Source organism: Aulonocara sp. 'chitande type north' Nkhata Bay, linkage group LG17, assembly GCF_057382095.1.
Source record: "Aulonocara sp. 'chitande type north' Nkhata Bay isolate Kocher_YH1m ecotype deep benthic linkage group LG17, A_spYH_male_GT1.1, whole genome shotgun sequence".
Taxonomy (NCBI): domain Eukaryota; kingdom Metazoa; phylum Chordata; class Actinopteri; order Cichliformes; family Cichlidae; genus Aulonocara; species Aulonocara sp. 'chitande type north' Nkhata Bay.
The window spans coordinates 39,656,585-39,677,924 of NC_141360.1; the positions used below are offsets into that span (position 1 = coordinate 39,656,585).

Consider the following 21,340-nt stretch of genomic DNA (forward strand, 5'->3'; position numbering starts at 1 on the left):
CTTCTCCCCTTTGGTTTTCTTTCTTTCTCTCCCCCTCTTTCTCTCATTCATTCCCCCTGTCCTATTTATTAAAAAAAAATAAATAAATAAAAATAAAAAATGACAAAGGATGAACTGAAGCTCTGCCATCACGTAATGTCGCATACTGCTGTTTCTGATGTCACTTATAAAAAAAAAAAAAAAAAAAAAAAAAAAAAAGACACATTTTTGTGCCTGTACCACTTAGGTTCTAATGAGTAAAAATATAAATACTGTAAGTCCTGAGTGTCTGAAGGCAGTTTCTATTGAAACTCCTGTCTGAAAGCACAGGGACAGCTGTGACTTGCGATTCATTGGGACATAAAGATTGCATGGTCATGGCTTTCTATCCAGGCACAGGACTCAATATATTACATCTTGCAAGCATTTCACAAACTGCTGTGAAATTTTTTTTTGTACTATTTTATCTGTTTCCATCAGCTTTTTCACACGTATTTTGACAGTTGTGTGACGGTCAAAATACGTGTGAAACACTGCAGGAAATAATCAGCAGTAACCGTTTGCAGCAGTTGGAAAGGTTATCAGTGAGGTGCTTTTTGTTTTGTTTTTTTCTTAGAGAAAATGAGCAGTGACATGTTCATACATTAAAGACAGAAGCCGGAACACTAATCTTATTTCCAGAAGTTAAAACAGAAAGTCGCAGTAAAAGACGGGAACTGCAGCAGTGTGATTGACACGGACAGATGTCAGCTCCCTGATATATATTTTTTTGCAGGGGGGGATAAAAACTTGATGAAATGATGAGCTTCCAGCACCAACATCACACTTTTTAGTTCATGGAAAGAAGCAGCAGATTCAAGCTTCAAGGTATGTTGTGAAGAAGAACCCAGACTTACGTCAGATGCCATCATCCTCACTGACGTGCTTCAGAGCTTCACTCCTTCCACCTGGGGGCTATGAGCCTCTCAGTCGTTATACTTCTCAGTGCAGCACTTGAATTGACCTCCAACGACATTTTAATGGCCTCCTTTAACACAGAGGAGATCCCGCCAAGGCCTGTTTTCCAACATCTGATTGCTACATAGAAGCAATCAGGCTTGATTTGCCGCCAACGGGAAACACATGGTCTGTTTTATTGCAGAGAAAACGTACACGGTGCCAGCTGAGTGTGAGTGGCTGCAGCTTATGGAGGAAAGCTGAAACCAGATGATAATGACTCAACTTACTTATCTGTGGGAATGAAGGCTTTTAAGCCAGACCGATAACAACCACCTACTGCATTGGTGACAATGCAAACAAAGTCAGTATGATTTTTATAGCAAGCATAAAAATCCTGAAGGGACGATGGAGGGAAAACACTGGAAAGCACAAACTATGAAGACACAATATGGCAACATTAATGAGGCGGAAGGAGATTGGGAACAAAAACCACATTTATGCACCTAGTCCTATGGTGAAGTTGTTTAATATATTAGTTTGAGCCACTCGAAGAACTAAAAGTGTGCGCACAGTAAAACAGTCCTTTGTTAGAGCTCGAATGTACACAAACACACACAAGCACACACTGATGTTTACCTGACTTTCCCACCCCGGCTCTGCCGAAGACGGCCAGCTTCACCTCCGGGCTTTTGGCCATGACAGCAGCTGTGACGAGAGAAGCTCAGCGAGCCAGTCAGTGATCTCCGAGGTCAGCCCCAAACATCCTCCATCCAGGAAGCAGCGTCTGAGGAGACGAGGTAATGCGTCTACGTTTAGCTCCACGAAACATTCACGAAACATTTCCACCATCAGAAGTGAGTCACAGAGAAAGTGTTCAAGGAAGCAAGCAGAAGTAGCAGACTATGACTGAATGTGATGAAAAGGAAATAAATAGTTTTAGCAAATAAAATGAAATAATTCATACGTCAGTGTCACATCACTAGTTGCAAATAAATATAAAAACCTGATTTTATGTGGACACGGTTGCATAGATAACATGAAGATTGTGATGCTAGCAGCTCTTTTAAGAAGATGGCCACAAATTCAGGACCAAAGCATTTTCTCTCTTCCTTTTTTTTTTGCAATTTTTGGTACTGAAAGGATCAAGTTCAGTCTAAAAATGAGTTCATTGTGTACAGGTTAAAGAAAATATCAGTAGAAAGGCTGATTCACTTACTCAAGAAATGAATGAAACGATGTGGAAACATGTCAGCTCTCAGTGGAAAAGAATCATGCCAGATTTCTACACTGATATGGACTTTGTAATGTGTTAGAAATGAAAAGATGCCACATCGTTTGATGGAAATGAAAATGATCAACATGCAGAGAGAGGGCTGAATTCAAAAGTCAAAGTGAAAGTGAAAAAAAGGAGAATACCAGGAAAGGAGATACCAGCTTTAAAACACTTTATTAATCCATCAGCAGTCACTGAGGATGAAATGCACACTGCAACCTTCCTGCAGCTGTCATCTGTCTATGGAGCTTTAATCATCTGAAGGTGATGGCCCTCACACACCTCTCACTGTACCTCCACAGGAGAGAACCGATACAAATCACAAACCCACAAATCAGTGAGTTTTCCATTTCCAACAACATAGTGAAGTGAATGTTGGACAGTCATGTCCATCTTTTTTTTAGGCTGTTGATCTACCCAGGCTATGGTTTTTTATGTTGGTGCATGAAAAATGTGAAGTGAAAAAGACAGGAGAGAGAGGGGGAGAACACCGAGATCTGAAATCATCCATTCAAAAGAAAACACCAGTACAGCCAGATGAAACAGCCACACGCCCGTCTGTTTAATAAGAAAACAAGCAGCTGTGGCGCTGTCTCTCCTGGTAATTGACTCTAAAGTTCTGGCCTGATCACTCTGTTTTTCTCCTGGATTCCACTCGGACCTTTAACCTGAGAACAAACAGATACTGACAAGGCTTTAATTCAAATCTTAGCTTGATGACTTCACAGCAATCCTGGGACAAACTAGCTGGAGACTGCTGTGTTTCCCATTAGCACCAATGCTGACAGAGAGAATGTAACACCCCAGGTCTATGTGGGGAGTCATGCTGTGTTTGGCTGGGCAGCTGCAGCTAAAGATAATTTTCATTTTTTCTCACTGCGCTGCAGTTTAGCGACGATGCGTGCAGAAAAACATACAGCTTAGTCACAAATCTACTTAGGAAGCAAAGTTGTCGACATTATCTGTTTGCAAATCCTTTATTCTAATGTGCTGCAGTGCAGAGGTGCAGCTTGTCAACCACAAGCCACGGTTAAAGGTGCAGTAGGTGGGAAGGGGCTACCTTTATTTTTCAGCCTGTCTGTCTTTGGACACTTCAACACATGGACGCTGAAGTAATCACTATTCCTGTATACCTGCCACCCGTGCAATGATACTCAAAGTAAGATCTTGGCTTGCTGTAGGAACCAAGATCTCCAGCTCTCAGTCACCTGATGCCAGTGATCAGGAGGAGTGACGCCTCAGTTAATCCTGCTGTGTGTTAGTCAGCTTTGATACAACATGAGGTGAAAAAACTCTGGCAAGTGACAGTCTCCCCAGTTACTCAAAGGTCAGACTGTGCCATGCTCAGAGAAAGTGTAATAAGCCAAGAGCTACATCTCAGACTCTACGGGCCTCAGTCAGCATGTTGAATGTTAAAGTCCATGACAGTAGAATTAGAAAAACACTGAGCAAGTGTGGCTTTTTTGGAAGGTTTTACGGAACATAGGGTCAGAACATGTCAACACAGCTTAGTTTGCAAACTTCGATCTGAACAAATCATAAGGCTTATGGATCAGTGGCGTTGGGACACATGAAACTAAAGTGGTAATAATTCAATTCAATTTTATTTATACAGCGTGAAATCACAGCAACAATCACCTCAAGGCGCTTTATATTGTAAGATAGACGCTACAATAATACATACAGAGAAAAACCCAACAATTATATGACCCCCTATGAGCAAGCACTTTGGCGACAGTGGGAAGGAAACACTCCCTTTTAACAGGAAGAAACCTCTGGCAGAACCAGGCTCAGGGAGGGGCGGGGCCATCTGCTGTGATTGGTTGGGGTGAGAGAAGGAAGACAGGATAAAGACATGCTGTGGAAGAGAGACGGAGGTTAATAACAGATATGATTCAATGCAGAGAGGTCTGTTAACACATAGTGAGTGAAGAAGAAACACCTAGTGCATCATGGGAATCGCCGAGCAGCCTACACCTATTGCAGCATAACTAAGGGAGGATTCAGGGTCACCTGGTCCAGCCCTAACTATATGCTTTAGCAAAAAGGAAAGTTTGAAGCCTAATCTTGAAAGTAGAGATAGTGTCTGTCTCCTGAATCCAAACTGGAAGCTGGTTCCACAGAAGAGGGGCCTGAAAACTGAAGGCTCTGCCTCCCATTCTACTTTTAAATACTCTAGGAACAACAAGTAGGCCTGCAGTGCGAGAGCGAAGTGCTCTAATAGGGTGATATGGTACTACAAGGTACTACAAGGTACTGCAATAATATTGCACAGCACCACAATTAGCAAGAAACACAAAGATCTCATGCCAGGTGTCCAGCACGGTGGTGGAGGGGTGATGATTTGAGCTTGTTCTGCACCTACAAGACCTGGGCACCTTGCAGTCCCCGAGCCACCCACGAACTCCTCCGTACACCAAGTATACGAGAGTCAAATGTGTGGCCAACAGCTAAACCCTGGATCATGCAATACGACAATGATCCCAAGCAGAGCAGCAAATCTACAACAGAATGATGTTGAACAGGCAGATGTCAAGAGACAACAGTAATTTGTTCTGTGAATTATTTTTAAATGTACACTCTAATTTAACACCACATAACTTTGCCGTTCAATAATTAAGACAGCTATTTATAGCGTGCTGAAGTTTGTCAGCCAAGTTTTTGAACAGATTTATCGTCAGTCACCGTTGTGTACATTACATGAAGCACAGACTGGACTGGACTTCTCGCTCTTTGTTGGCTGAAATGAGCTACAGCAGGAAAATGAGAGAAAGCTGAAACCGGATCACACGTTCGTGTGCCCAGTTAAATAAAAGCTGTGCTTGGTTAATATGTTGCTGGCACTGACACACACCCAACTTCACACTGGCTGAAATTATTAAGTGGCCAGCATCCAGTTTTCTTCTCCTTTACTCCAGGCAGACGCTTAAACACACACATATGTTTTAAACTAACCTTTTCCCCTTCATAGCAACACACATATGTCTATATATGGTGTGACAGCGTGCCGCTCTGTGTGACCCAAGTGGAGATCGATCATCTGTCTACGTCTCCTACTCGGCAGGTGGTGTCACGGCAGCTGCCAGCATCTTTAAATATTTGTTTCGGTCATTGCTGATGTGGCTCCGATAACCACACAGCACAGTCAAAGCAGTGAGCAAAACCGCTGCTGTAATAGCAATAATGACGTTGTGTTCTGTCCTCCCAGCTAAGTTTGTGGTGTTTGGCAGTTTCGAGGACAAAGATGAATGACTGAGTTTAACCCTGAGTGGCATTCTCCCACTGTTCAAGTTTGAAACGTGTCATTACATCTCCAACCAATATTAATATCACTGCCTCGGTGATTCTTCCCACTCCCTTTCAACATGTAAATTAATCAGAATGTTTTTTTGTATGTAATTTGTATAGTATATTTTTTTTCTCTCATTTCTTTTCTAAATGTACTTGTATATTGTTCACATGTTGAAATAAATTACCAATCAATCAATCAATTACCAATCAATCAACCTTTATTTCCTGAGTGCTTAGAATGAATGAAACTGCCACATTTAAACAGTCATTAAGGCTGGGTCTAAAATCAAGTCACAGACTCCCATGTCTTTAAGACAGAGGAAGCATGTTTACAACCTGGTTTAAAACAAACAGTATAGGGGTACATTTTTCACATGACCCACCCAATTAAATGCTATTAAGGCTTAAAGTTCTGATTAAGTGTGTGGCTGCTTTTAGAGACAGGCCAGTTCATCTTGTTTAGTCTTTGTTTTAAAGGACACTCTGAGCAGTTGGCTGGTTAGTTGCTCCAGTAAACAACGTGTCGACACAGCACTCACATCAAGGCTTTAAAACGGGACATGTCTGTGAAGGTTCTCAGTCATCCAGGTCATCGTAGTCAAAGGAGCTTGCAAAGAAAAGCGTCTGGACTTCTTTAAGTTGCTTGAAGACATTTCACCTCTCATCCGAGAAGCTTCTTCAGTTCTAAGGTCAAATGGTGGAGAGTCCCAGATATAAACCTAGTGGGAGTGACCCCCCACAGAGGGACAAAAGGACCCCCTGATGATCCTCTAATCGCCTGAGCCAAGGTGGGAAACTGGGCGTGGGTCCCAATCAGCCAGAGTTTCGGGTGTGTTCATTGTGAAACCTGGCCCCACCTTATCATGCGAATTCCTGAGGTCAGATGGCCCAGGATGTGAGTGGGCGTTAAGGCGTCTGGGAAGGGATCTCAAAACTGGATTATAGATGGCAGAGAGTTGGTGTCGTAAACCCCCGCCTCTGTTCAAAGATGGTCGCTCACAGTGGACATAGATGGCGTCTTTCACTCCTCTTTCAAACCATCTGTCCTCTCTGTCCAAAATGTGAACATTGGCATCCTCGAAAGAGTGTCCTTTATCCTTAAGATGCAGATGGACTGCTGAGTCTTGTCCTGTGGAGGTGGCTCTTCTGTGTTGTGCCATGCGCTTGTGAAGTGGCTGTTTGGTCTCTCCAATGTCTGAGCATTCCTCGCTGCACTGTACAGCATACACCACATTGCTAAGTTTGTGTTTTGGCGTTTTGTCTTTCGGGTGAACCAGTTTCTGTCTGAGCGTGTTGCTGGGTCTGAAATGCACTGGGATGTCATGCTTGGAGAAAACTCTCCTGAGTTTCTCTGATACGCCGGCTACATAGGGGATGACAATGTTGTTGCGTCTGTCCTTCTTATCCTCCCTCACTGGTGTCTGGTCTTCTTTTCTGTGCCTCTTTGCTGACTTTAAGAACGCCCATTTAGGATAGCCGCACGTTTTGAGTGCTTCCTTTACATGTGTGCGTTCCTTCTTTTTCCTTCAGGCTTAGAGGGAACATGTTCTGCCCGGTGGTGTAGGGTCCTAATTACTCCAAGTTTGTGTTCCAAAGGGTGATGGGAGTCAAAGAGGAGGTACTGGTCCGTGTGTGTGGGCTTCCGGTAAACTTCGATGTTGAGTTTGCCGTTCTCTTCAATGTGCACAGCGCAGTCCAGGAAAGGCAGACAGTTGTCCTTTGTGTCTTCCCTGGTGAACTTGATGTTTTTATACACAGCGTTGATGTGCGCAGTGAAGGATTCCACTTCTTGTGTCTTGATTTTGACCCAGGTGTCGTCCACATATCTGTACCAGTGGCTGGGTACTCTTCCTTTGAAAGAGCCAAGAGCAAAAACGGGACTTGACAAACCAGTGGGTGATACCACTGTAGCAACATCCATCTGTTTTGCCATCTATGTTGATAACGTGGTCGTCCTATGTATAGTAAATGGTGGAACCACAGTCTCTCCCCTCTGTCTATCCGACGCAGTAGGAAGCAAAAACATGGCATTGAAGACGAGCGTTCTAACCGAGGTTTTTTTTGTGAAACTGACAGCACGTACGCTTATCAGTGTAATCACAATCAAACGGCACTTAGATCCCACCTGTTAAACAAGCTCTGTAGAAGATCAGATATGAAATAACACTAGAAACTTATTTTGGCTACTCTGTTGCTCACAGGGTTTTACATAGTTCCACATATTTAAGTTGGGAGACTTTTTACAGTCTCATCGTGATCTCGCAGCAGGGATCTTTTGCATATTAGGTAAACACTATGATATGGAGCCATCAGATATGAAATTATACTAACAACCAAAAACAACTCCTGTCTGTTTAAAGACTCATCGCTTCCTTAGTTTGCTGTGTACCATAATATACCGCTCAAACACCGACATTTTTCCCATGGAGAGACTCACAAACCTCTACATGCTGTGCAACCACACCCTGCAGCGCAATGGCTGCCATTAGTTATCAGAATAAAACTCTTGGACCCGTTGTCAGAGCCCATGCCGGTGCAGTGGGTCCTGGATTCCTCGTGGTGCGCAACAATGCCCAGCTTCGTGTTCCTAGAGCAGAGGTAGGCAACTCCAGGCCTCGAGTGCCGGGGTCCTGCAGGTTTTAGATGTGTCCTTGATCCAGTACAGCTGATTCATCTTGATGCATTCTCAATCATCCAGGTAAGTAAATCTCCAAAAGTTGATTCTGTTCATCTGGACGTAGCGTTTTGTGGGAGAAACGTTTCGTCATCATCCAAGTGACGTCTTCAGTCTCAGCTGACTGCAGGTTTCAATCTTATAAACAGGACATTTGCATAATGACTGAAACCAGCCCACTGAAGGAACAATGGGCTGGGAGGTCAGTTCCTTAATCATAATTATGCAAATTCTCATGACCATTGATCAACAACCACTGATGAATGGCCAGGAGTCCCATTCACAGAGAGTTGGGGAATGGCTGCAATCACAGCATTGTAAGATGCGAAAGATGTACCCTTAGGCCCCTCCTCGATTCAGAGATGGTCTTTCCCTTTTCACGTAAATGGCCTCCTTGGGGGTTAATCAGATACAGCTGATTCAAATTGCTAAATGACCTCTTCAGCATGTCTTGAAGTTCTCCAGAGGCCTGGTAATGAACTAATACTTGATTCAGGTGTGTTGATCAAGGGTGATAATTAAAACCTGCAGGACACCGGGCCTTGAGGCCTGGAGTTGTCCCCCCTGTCCTAGAGGATAAAGGAAGTGATACCACTGACGAACCCCCAAGTCTTTCTGACCCAAATTCAACAGAACACCTCTGGGATATTATATTTTGGTCATTCCAACGCTTCCAGGGTGAGAGGTAGGGTACACTGTGGACAGGTCGCCAGTCTTTGAAAGAGCTAACATAGAGAGACGGACATTCACTAATCTAATCTGAGCTATCTAATCTGTTTTGTTATTGGTGTCTATCTAACACCTGCATTATAAAAGTTTGAGGGGACATGAGTATCTACTGATACTGGAGTTAGCTGTGCACCAGACCTGCTGCTACTTCTGTAAAACACACCCTCTGTCTTCTAAAATGCTTATTCACTCCATCAAATGCTAGCTATAAGAATTAGTAACATCCATAACAACAGTGCTCTAAAGGGAGATAAAAGCTTCTCTTTTAGCTCCACGCACAGTGTTTACACTGACAGTAGATGCTAAAGGAAAAGTCTTCAGTCGAATGTAAACAGGACATGAAGGGAATATGTATGGCTGTTACAGCACTTTTTTTTCTGCCTTGTTTCTCACTTTTACGCTCGTGTTTGCTCTCCCTCTGTTTCCCATCTCGCACACATTGCTGTAACGACACAAAAACACACACACACACACACACACACACACACACACACACACACACACACACACACACACACACACACACTGCTGCAGTGATCCCTTGCTCTCCCACGCAGCAGCAGGGAATCACCACTGAGAGGAAGAAGAGAAGCACAGAGACGTGTCTCCCTATCGACTCGGCCATTCGTCTTCCTGTTTTGCCTTTTATGGCCTCCACACCTGCTCCATCCTTCATCCAAACATACATGTATGTACACACACACGTATGTACACACACACACGCACACACCTCAGTCATGCAATGAAGTCACAGGATGATCTGCTTTAGTGAAGCTGAGGTGTCTCTCTATTTTACTCAACGCATGTAGAGCTTTTTTCTGACAGAGAACAAATTCCAGTGGCTGCCAAGACAAAAACAAATGATATGTTGTTTCAGCATGGATCCAAGGTCAAAGAAACATAGGATCAGCCAGAGAAAGGAAAAAAAACAACAACTATGAGCCAGGATAAGCACTACAAGTAAAGCAGGGATGCATTTTAAAGAGCAATTTTTCTCACATTCTGAAAGATCACGGCCTGTGTGTTTGCCACCTTTATGTGTCAAACGTGGTAATCACTATCAACTTCATCTCACCTGCATGCGGTACAGAGATAAGACAAGCTGTGACTAGCTTGGCTGACCTTAGCACTGCACTCGTCCAGCGCTAACAAAGGTGCATTTGCATGTTGTCTCTTGTAAATATGGAGCCTCCTCTTTTTCTTCTGCTCTTTTAAAAAAAAAAAAACCCGATAAAAACCTGGCTAGCTGAAGTCTGATACTGTTGTTGGATAACAAATCACTGCTTGAATCTGAAGATGGGGAAAATAAGAAGAGGGAAAGAAAGATCTCAGGATTTACTTCAACAAGTGAGTGTTTACCGTGACTGTAGTCTAGCTTAACTAGCATGCTGTAAAGACTAGTGAAAACTGTTGGCCCAACTTTTTCTAAAGTTAATAAAAATGATCTTTGGTTCAACTAGAAGTGCCAAAAATTCAGTTCCTTAAGGTATTTGCCCTCTGTGAGAAATTCATCCATCTGAATACAAGAGTTACGGATGTGTTTACTTTGACTGACAGGCAGCTACAGCCAGTGAGCGCCTGCCAGGCCTTACCGCCACCATCTGGAATTCTTGACCACGGTCGTACACAGATTTCCAGATCAGCCACCCTGTGCTACCCAAACCTGGCTGGGCAGAAATGTCCCCGGCAGTTCATTATATCTGCCAGGCTTCCAGTGTCTTATTTTTTGTGCCATGTTGCTATTGTCTGTATTGTCTGTTGCCTATTGTGCAGTGTACATTGAGAGCAAAGAAGTAACCTGAGCCCAATTGTGTGTGTACACATACTTGAGCGATAAAGTTCTGTACTGTTAGCAGACATGCGTGTCTGTTTGTCGCATATATACGGCTTATGAATGCATTTCTGCTGGTGTTGCTAGTCTTAACCAGCAGTCCCCAACCCATCAGGCGGGTCCGTGAGTGGTTTGGTACCAGGCCACAAGAGTTGAGGCTCGGGTGTGAAATTTATGATTTTCAGGGTTTTTATCGTTAACTCGGTTTCCCTGGGTCTTTTCCCGGATTTTAGGAGGACACTGCTAATAAAGTTACACAATTACACAGTGAATTTGTGTTTATTATTATATTTACAAAATACCACAGTTTTTGTCTTGGTCGTATCATTTTATTTTGTTGTATTTATCTGCGACACCTTACGGAGCCCTGCAGGGGACATGGAAGAAAAAAAAATTAAGACAGACTTTTGCGAGATCTCGCAAAACAAACTCGGGTTCTCGCAAAAGTTTTGCGAGATCTCGCAACATTCCAACAATGGCGGCAGCTACTTAGTTGTAATATTACTCTTTCTGGGTCACAAAATACACTTTTAAGATATTTTGAGGTGTGAATGTAGTTGTGTAAATGTCAGATACCTGCTCGGTTTACAAGACATCACAAATTTGCAAAAGTGCTCCGACGTTTTCGGAGATCTGACACCCACCATCTCGAAGCTAACGGGAGGTCGAGACCTACTACAGCCGGGAGGAACACCGCTTTCCCGGCACATCGTGCCTCGATCTCCCGGTCGGCTTCGAGCTGGCGGCCTCCGAAGAATGCGGCTAAAACTTTTGCGAGATCCCGAGTTTGTTTTGCGAGATCTTGCAAAAGTCCGTCTTAATTTTTTTTTTCTCCCATGTCCCCTGCGGGGCTCCGTAACACCTTAAAGGCCGGTCTGTGAAAATATTGTCTAACATTAAACTGACCCGTGGTGCAAAAGAGGTTGGGGACCGCTGGTCTTAACTAGCAACACTACCAGTCTTAACTAGCCAAAATGCTACCGTTGACGCATCACAGGAACTACGTCCATTTTATACATCTAGTTTATTACAGAAAAGGGTCTTTTTTCTTTGCTTTTTTTGGCTGGGTGGAATGACTTCATTCTCAGACAGTTTTTGAGCAACACATGGTAACGGCAATGCTTTAGGAATTCACAGCACCAGACTGTTTTTAAGCTAAGCTAAGCTAAGCTAAGGGTGTCCAGACTTCATAGGTACAAATGAGCGATCTCAGCTAACTCCCATCAGGAGACTAAATAAGTGAATTTCAGTATTTTCTACAACATTCCTTTAAATTGACTTTCAACGTTAATTAGAACATTCTTAACAAATCAACATAAAAGAGGCGAAAGACAAACTCGCTGTGTACGGCAAAGGTTAAAAACAGTCAGCACTAACTACAGCATGTGATTAGAAATGACTACAAGATTAGAAAGCAAATCCTGTGATCCTCATCAGACTGTGTCTTAATAAACTTTTCCATAATTGGCTACATAGTGTTTCTGTCAGTGTTTCTGTGAAGCTGTTCTTGTTTACTTTCAGGAGAGGCAAAAACTTTAACAGAGAAATACAAAGAGTGATGATTGATGGACTCGATGCCCTCTGTCCAGGATGCAGCAGTGTGCTTATTTCGACACGTGGACCTCTGCTCTGCAGGGACTTCACCCAGACTGTCAAACTGGGCACGTGTATATATTTTTTTCCACTGTGTGCCCAGCTGGCCTTTTTGTAATTTTTACCCTGAGAAATGAATCTGGGTGGTGGTGCTGTGGTTGACTGAGATTACAGACCTCAGTGCTCCAAACCAAGGGAGGAGACCTGCTGCACCACAGGCTATAGAAAGACGGCAAACCGCAGGCCTGTCATCAGAATATACAGTGAAATGGTGCGCAGCCTCTGGAGGGAAATTAGTGGGGAAAATACTTCTGCAATGCCCTGACTCTAAGAAAACGTTTAAATTATATTTTTAGTTAAGTAAAAGCCGAAAAAAGACGCTAGATTTTCAGTAACGATCCAGACCAGGCTTTAATATTATACAAAAAAATTCCAAAAATTTCTACCATATGGTGACACTGGAACACCAACCAGGGGTGACGGGTATCTGTCACATGATCATCATCCTGATACATAAATAGAAGAAGGAGTGGCTCAGTATAAAAGCAGAACTCTTCACAACTCTTCTAATAAATTTTATTCAAGTTAAAGTAAATAAGTTTGGCCTCATTTGACCTGTTAACAAATAAGTCAGTGTGTACTCTGAGATTTCCTTAGGAGCAACTTTAACATTGAACTCGATACCATGCAGAATGGCCCCATTCTGGACATCATGCTAATTTATATGTTAATGATATGTTGCTATTATCTATGAATTTGTGTTAACATTAAAGTGCATTGTAACTAGTTGCAGTGATTTTTTTCTTATAGGTTAACACGTGTTTATGTAATCATAATCTACTTGGAAGTTCAGTTCAAGGGATATTAAGTAGCAAAAACTGAGAGTATGTCGGTTGTACTTGTGTTTTTTAGTAAGTGCACCAGTTACAGTGCTTCATCAGAAGGCAGAGACTGTAGTGCTTCACAGCTCTGTTTACAAAAAGGACTATTATACAGTTATTTAAGCTATTATAAACACAATATAGCAACATTTATCTCTGTTTTAAATATAATGAGTACATGCATTTTATTTTTCATTATTATTATTACTATTTATTAATTAATTATTATTCTTATCTGGCCTTCAGTCCAGATTGAATTGATTGAAATTCAGTGCATAAGCAGTATATCAAAGCCACTCAGCATTTCCTTGCCCCTCTTCTTCTGCCCAGTTTGGCAGGCACCAGTGCTGGGCGACAGGACCCTAATTCCCATAAAGATTTGGCCTGTTCTGCAGTACTCGGGGCTGCCCATGAATGCGAATGGAGAAGGAGAAGGGAGAGTAACACGAAACTGCATATTCATAAAGACTGAACTCTTTTGGTTGTATTACAAAACTGGATTCTGGCTTTCTCTTTCATTGCTCCATTTTAATTTCCTAAATAACTGACTTGCAAGACTTTTCCAACTTGCAACACGTCACTAAGACCACAGACTAAATTACATTAAGCTATGGTTAAGGTTAATTTAAAGCAATCCCAGCAACACTTAGGATAGACTTTCCCCCCATGAGACTCAACCTCACCTCAGGAAACACGAGCTTCCTTAAAAGGATTCCCTCAGCTGCTAATATATCAGACCTCTTGGCCTGACCACAAGTCTGATCGCTTCCACGCCTCTATATTGCGGGGATTTCGCCTCACGAGAAAACACCGGCAGGGCGACTCACCGGTGACCGCTGAATTCAGTAGTAATTCCTCCGGTGATGAAATCAAGAGGACAGAAATGGGGGGAAAGAGAGGAAAACAAGAAAGAAAAAAGTTGACAGGTCCGATGATCGAAAATAATGTGTCTGACCTTCTGAGGTGCAGATGCGGACGCTGCGCACCTCTGGGCAGAGGGGGAGGTGAACACGGATAGGTGGATGGACGGGTGGATGGAAGAGGAGATCCTGTCCGGGCGGACCGAGCAGCAGCTCTGACGGGGATGAATGAATCCCAAAAACAGAGCCTCAGTGGAAATATATAGAGAGGAGCTGCTGGAGTTCCCGACACTCTGCTGCCTCTGACCGGGCTGATGCTGCGTGCCGCTGCATGAGCACAACGAGGGGGACAGCGGCCTCTGGTGGCGGGGAGCAATAACACAGGCTTCGAGATTCTAAAGGGAAATTCCACTATTTTCCAGTTCCTCTCTCATTTCGCCAAACCCCCTAAAGATTTCAAAGATCTCAAAACGTTAAACGATATTCTTCCAAACCGTCTATGTTAGATTTTTTTCCAGTGTTTTGGCGGCATTTAGGCACTTAAATGTGCTATGACATGTAAACACAGACACTTTTTCACTTTTATTAAACCCTGGCTGACTTTAAAAAGAGCACCACAGAAATGTACAGTGGACTAAAACGTGTTCAGACACAAAAACAAAGTGGGGAGTTTGTCTGTGAAGGTTCAGCCAGTTTCAAGCAACTTAAAACAGTCCAGATGCTTTTCTTTCCAAGCTCCTTAGACAAAAATGTGGAGTTATTTAAAACTTTAGACAATATAAATCATTAAACTGAGAAAAGCAAAATGATACTCGTGAAACTATATGCAGCAGAAAGCAGACAAAGAAAATATATACAGTCTGAGAACATGGCACCAAAACTGTATAGTCCAGTAGAGTCACGCTGCATACATCCAGCAGCCAGTTTATTATGTGTGCCTGTTCAGGTCAAACTGAGCATCACGATGGTGAAGAAAGATGATAGAATGTGTCGTGGCTGTTGATGCCAGACAGGCTGATTCTGCTTGGATTTTCCAGAACAATGATCTCTGTGGTTTACAGAAAATGGTATAAAGAAGTTGAGATATCCAGTGAGCTGTATTTTCCTGGGGGAAAATACCTTCCTGATGCCAAAGGTCAGTGGAGAATGGTCAGACTGCTTTGAGCCAATAGTGAGGCAACAGGAACCATTTGTTACCATCAAGGTGTGCAGAAGAGCAGCTCTAAGTGCACAACACAAAGTAAATGGGCTACAGCAGCAGAAGACCACACCAGGTGTCCTGATCCTCCGGTCCTCTCTAGAGCTCCGTTTGTTTTGGATGTTTTCTCTCCCTCTTCATTCCTCCTCCTGGTCCCTGCCTCAATCTCCACGACTGCTCATCATCACTCACCTGCTGCATGATTGCTCTGCCACTACTTAAAGCCACGGCGGACTGTTGTTCATTGCTGGGTTGTTGTGCTTACCTTCGTTAGTGTAGTTCCAGCTCTCTTTGTGAATCTCCGAGTCTCATCGTGATTCCTGGTTTTTCCTTTTTTTTTTTTTTTTTTTTTTTGGCCTGTCCCGTTTGGCTCTTTTGCCCTCAGAATTGTTGTCTAAAGGCAAAGAAAGATGCCCGACGGATTTACTTTACCAAACTGACCATCCCAGCCTTGCCGTAATGGTCCATTTGATTCACCTTTTATTGTTTATTTTATTTTCAATTACTGAATACGGGACAGACTTGACTGGGGGAAAGAAGGGGAGAAAGAAAGAGGGAAAGAGAAACAGCTGAGAAGAGGGACGGGGGAGAAGGGCAAAAGACAAAAACCAACAGAACGGGCAGAGAAAAAAAAATGCATATATCAATCACCTGGATCACCTGCTGAGAAAGAAAAAAGAAAGCAAGCAGAAGAGAACAAGAGTAATAGAATAAACAACATCACAATGATATATGGGAATATGACAGTAAATACTAAATGTTAAACATTATTGTGCAGCACATAAGATCAACAGAACACAGTGTGCTTTGAGGTAGGAGCCAAAAAGGGTGTAGTTTGTGGGTGTGATCACCCGTGTGTACACCTGTGAGCATGGACGCGCTTGTTTTTTGTTTTTTTAAAAGGTTCCTTCATGTAATGATCTGCTAGAGGGTGTGGGGGGGCCACAGCCCCGTCCTCCAGGGCATGAAGCAGGTATGGAGGAGATCAAAACTCCAGACATCCAGAGGCCCCCAGAACACAAGAGACCAAGGAAGACCAACAGAGGGGCAGCCGCGCCACTGTCCCAGAAAGAGCTGAGGAGAGTCCCAGATGAGGGCTCACTCAGCAGCCGTGGAGCAGAAGCCAGGGGGAGTTGCAGTGACGCGCCCGTGAGCTCCGCCGGCAGCCAGCTGCGCCTGAGTGACCGAGCCCCAGGCCGAGAGGCCGGGGGCACCCCACCTCCGAAGTGGCCCGAGCGAGCCCCAGGCTCCAGGCCCCGATAAGCGGCCGCCAAGGAGTGAGCCGGTGTGTACCTGGACGCCCATCCCCGGACACAAAGAACCACCAACGCACCGATGTCTGAGGGGGTCCGCCACTGGCAGGGGAAGTGGTGGTAGGGGGAGATAGGCCTCCAAACCTTGGAGGGCCTGAGGTGTCCCCAGAGAGGTGGCGTCTGATACCCAACCTGACATATAGACACAGACATACAGGCACACACAGATACAAACATCCATTCCCACCCTCATGCTCTCATATGCACTTACTCCACACTCAACCAACGTGGAGACAGACATAAAGAGACGTTGTACACACGATCACACTCCCCAAGCGTACTCTACAAACCGGGTCTAGGTACCCTTGCCCCTGGAGGGGGGAACTGCACCCAGACCCAGGTGGTGTTTCCCTTTTCCCTGCGGTGGGGGGAGGCAGACCGCCCCGACTCCGCAGCAGCAGGAAGGCTCCACACTCCAGACCGCAGTCGGACGGCCAACTCCTCCTCCTAGCCCCCCTGCTCCAGCAGGTCGCAGAGAACGGGGGTGAGAGAAGACTCCAAACCTCCCTCCACCCGCTCATTGTAGTGTTGATGCATGTGTGTTCTAAGGTGCATTTAAAACCCAGGAGGGCATGGAGCTACCTGCCAGAGAGCAGCAGGTAAGCGCATAGTCCCTCCTGCTAGCCCTCAATGTCTACGTGTATTTAAAATTGAGAGGTGGGCAACGATGCCAGGGGTGGGGTGTACACCCTGATGGTACTTTGGACTCCGTGTATTGTGCCCACCCCCAAGATCCTATATGTATGTGTAATGAGAGTGTGAGTAATGTGAATGTCTAAGTTGTGGGATAAAATTGAGGCAGAGGCAGCCAGAAGGGGACAGAGGGGGGGGTAGCCTCCTCTGCACCCTGGTGACATACCCCTACTCCAAGGCCCTGCATGTGTGGGTGGTTGTGGTGGAGCGGGAAGAGGGAGGCAGCTGGAGATGGGGAGGGAAGGAAGGGAGGGGCAAGTGACCTCTCCCTGGGGCCAGCTCCCCCGCTGACCCCAGTAGGCACCCCCATACTCCGCGACCCGCCAGGGAAAGGGGGCCCAGGCCCATCCAGACCGGGCCCAGTGCAGCAGCGCCGCCCGGCCCCACAGAGCCCGGGACAGTCCACCCAACCCCACCACAGAGAAAACTGCACCCACCCCACCATCCACTCATCTTCCAGACTACATAAGACAATAAACACCCAGGCTGAGATCTTCCTCCACCTCTCCTGTATCTCCCCCTCCTGCAGAGGGAGCTCCTGAGGAGAGGAAAGCTCCTGCAAGATGTGACAATCTCCCCCACCAGTTGAAGAGCCCCCCAGGTGGCTCGACGCACCGGCGGCACCCTGCTCCAGGGCTGGGCCCCCATGCACCCACCCGCCCACAACCCCGGCAACACACCAACCAGTGATTCCTGGTTTTTCCTAACGATCCTCAGGATCCCTGCCTGTTTCATGTGGACCCTGCTTGGATGAGTGTCAGTGAGTTTCAGCGTGGGAGTGGATTGAGTACGAGTGAGTCACAGACAGTGTGAAGAGGACTGTGGACGTGGACCCCTGCCCTGGACCTTCCCCTAGATTTCCTGGAGCCCGTGTCCCTTCATCACTGTAATTCAATTCAATTTTATTTATTTAGCACCAAATCACAACAAAAGTCACCTCAAGGCCCTTAAATATGTACATATGTGTATATATTTCACTTGGTGTTGTTGTAAATAAACCTCCCTTTACATGCACAGCTCTGAGTCCCGCATTTAAGTCCTGCCTGACCAGCCGTGACACCAGCCGCATGTTAGCTAACATCAGTCCATCAGACACTTTGATCCACAGCAGAACATTAAGAAAGCAATGAAATTATCCTCACTTTGCTGTGGATGTTATTGACCCACAGAGGGTTGACTCAGTGTACTGCTGCTTGTTAAAACTCTTAATTTGCAACAACCAAAGCACTGTTTTACTATTAGTTTGGGTTGTCATTGTAAAAACAGAAAAAAACTTTCTTGTGTGATACATTATGTCTGTCTGCTTTCATAAAATGCTACTTCAGCTAGTCCTGTATGAGCTCCTTCTTAGGGAGGACAGCGGCCTCTAGTGGCCACAAGTGATAACAAAGGTTCTGAGTTTATAAAGGGGAATCCCTACACCTGTTTCACACACCCTGCCCGGGATGAGGGGCTACAGGCAGTTTTTGGGGCACCGTCCCAGTTTGCTGCTGGTTTCGGGGGGAGCTGGATGTTCTGGTGTGGTCACTGACCCGCTCCCTTGGTTGCTTGGGGTGGCTAGGACCTCCTTGATGGGAGGGGCTCTGCCGGGTGGTTCTTGGGCACCTGTGGCCCTTTGACCCTGTTCTCGGACCAGGGCAGCCAGCCTCTAGCGGGGTCGACTACCTCTGGTCCTCTGGGACTCTCACCCCTTAGCTATGGGAAACCCATCTGGGCCCTTCCTGCTTCTTCTACTGGAATAGATGTGTGGATGACGCAGATGTGTGTTGGGGGCTTTGGATGGCATGTATCATATTCTGAGTGAGTGTTTAGTGTTTTTCCACCTTATTTACTTATAAATAAATAACTAAATAAATACGTTTTCAATTACTCTCTCCCCTTTATCTAAATCCCCCTAAAGTTTTCACCCAGCTATACCCAGTGAAAGCAACATCAGCAAAAGGGAACTCTAGAAGCCCGAGAAATATCAAGGGCTGAGGGGGGAGCTTGAGAAGATGTGGATGGTGAAGGCAACAGTACTAGTGTGATAACTGCAGCATCGGGGCAGCTACCCCCCAAATTGAGCCAGTGGCTCCAGCAGATCCCAGGAGTGATATCAGAGATCTCTGTCCAGAAGAGCGTAGTCCTGGGAACGGCAAAGATAATGCGCCAGGGCATGTGTATCCAGTACACTTTCCAGCCTAGGTCCCACATGCTACTCCTGGGATATGAGCAAGAGAGACAAAACTGAAGCTATATCAGCTCAGACATCATCTAGATTAACAAGGTTTGTGTCGGAACAATATGAGAACAGCATCCATTCCAAGCCTTGAGTTGGAGCAATACTCGAACAGCATATGGAAGAAGGACATCACCAGACCCTGACACGATTCATGCCTACTGGCTAAAGAAACTACCTGCACTCCATGAGTGTCTGGCAGCACATGCAGCACAACACTACATGCCTTTGCAACTTCAGGTTGGGGGTCTGACTCCCGACCAAGGCGTCTGAATCCAGTAAGGGTCCTTTTAGAGGTTTCAGAAAAACTGGAGAGGACTAAAGGAGAAGTGATGCATATTTATGGGACCCAAACACACTGTATGGCAGCATTTATTGAGAACACCTTGATGGCGATTATTTTATATTGTGTCACAATTAAAGAGGGTTGTTATTAGCTTCCGGAAATCAGCTTTAGTGTCGAAATCTAGTTTTCAGCTAATGTTTTTTTATTGATTTAAAACTTAAACTTCATCTTACTCTGTGTTGAGGGAAAGGGAACTACTGTAATTGTGCCTCTTTTTTGTTCCTGGATATTCATACATACAGAAAAAAAGACTTCAGGGGCATAAATACACATATACCATTGTGAAAATATTCTTTTTAACAAGAGAGAGGACAGTTCTCATAATGCTGGACACAAATGGAGAACTGATTCACTTGAGTCTGTTGGATCAGGAAATGTGACGACGCTGCACTTGTGGTCAACTAGACCACGAGTCACATGCCACTGTTCATCAACAACCCAGCTGTGCATTACAGAAGCACTTACGCCTTACTTAAACCTTTTTTTTAATTGTTTGCATGTTCAAATATTCTGTGTATTTTTGAGTGAACGGACTGTTGATGGCATTCTGTTTATCATTAATTATGATTTTATATCGTAACCATAGTCACGACACTTAACACTTTTCATGTTTGAGATTTGTGAACAGAGATTTGTCCTCACACCATCTTTCACCACCACTGCGGAGCAGCTTTCCGGCCGACTCCACACACACACACACACACACACACACACACACACACACACACACACACACACACACACACACACACACACACACACACACCTCTCCCTCCAGGCCCGGTGTCACTGAAATGGCTCCTCTGCAGTGGAGCCATTTACCACACCTCCGCCAAAATATTTAACAGAAAATATTCAGAGCAGCACTTTGATACTCACACGTTGGGACTTTGTTTCACTCAGAAACAAAGTCCTATAAATATGTTTTAAAACCCCCACACCTGTACTAATGAAGATGCTGGTGCACAACTACATTTTCTTCCTCTGAGTGGTGATTCCATGCTGCTACATAGGAGAGCAAGGGATCACTGAAGCTGTGTGTGTGTGCGTGCATTAAGGTGTTGAATAAAAATGATTAAATATTAAGATTTTGTCAGTACCCTTATGCCATTGTGTTACAGGACATGTTACAACTAACCCAGACTATGGGGTTAATTGCATCATTTCACTCTTTGTGTTTGAGACCATACCATGCAAGTACTAATTGTATTGCTGAGAAAATAGCTGTACTATTTAACAGCAGAGACATGTAAATAGTTTGCATTACATTTTGCATCCACTACTTTAAAAGAGCTCGAAAGCAACAAATGCCAGAAACAGGGGAGACCGGGAATAGTTGTAACTATTTCTGGCTATTGTACTCACAAACACATATGCAGCGAAATATTGCCATAAGAATACAACGCTGAACTACTTCCTTTTCACCGCAGGGGTACAAAGCGAAACTTTTTTTCGGAAATGAAGACACTGAGAGAGTGCTGCTCTTAAAAGGTTGCACACTGTAGACAACTGTGCACGTCAG

At 44.7% G+C, this 21,340-nt stretch overlaps 1 protein-coding gene across 2 annotated transcripts in view; it reads right to left on the reverse strand.

Moving 5' to 3' along the window:
* The window catches only part of rerg (RAS-like, estrogen-regulated, growth inhibitor), a 51,403-nt gene extending 37,056 nt beyond the window's left edge, over window positions 1-14,347 (reverse strand). The window contains exons 1-2 of one of the 2 annotated variants that reach the window (XM_086268680.1): window positions 14,146-14,347; window positions 1,555-1,702 (exon numbers count right to left, since the gene is read on the reverse strand). In XM_086268680.1, coding sequence (XP_086124806.1) covers window positions 1,555-1,615 — 61 coding nt within the window. In that variant the 5' untranslated portion in view covers window positions 1,616-1,702; window positions 14,146-14,347. The other variant, XM_086268681.1, reaches the window with a different exon arrangement.
* Between the last annotated feature and the right edge of the window lie 6,993 nt (window positions 14,348-21,340).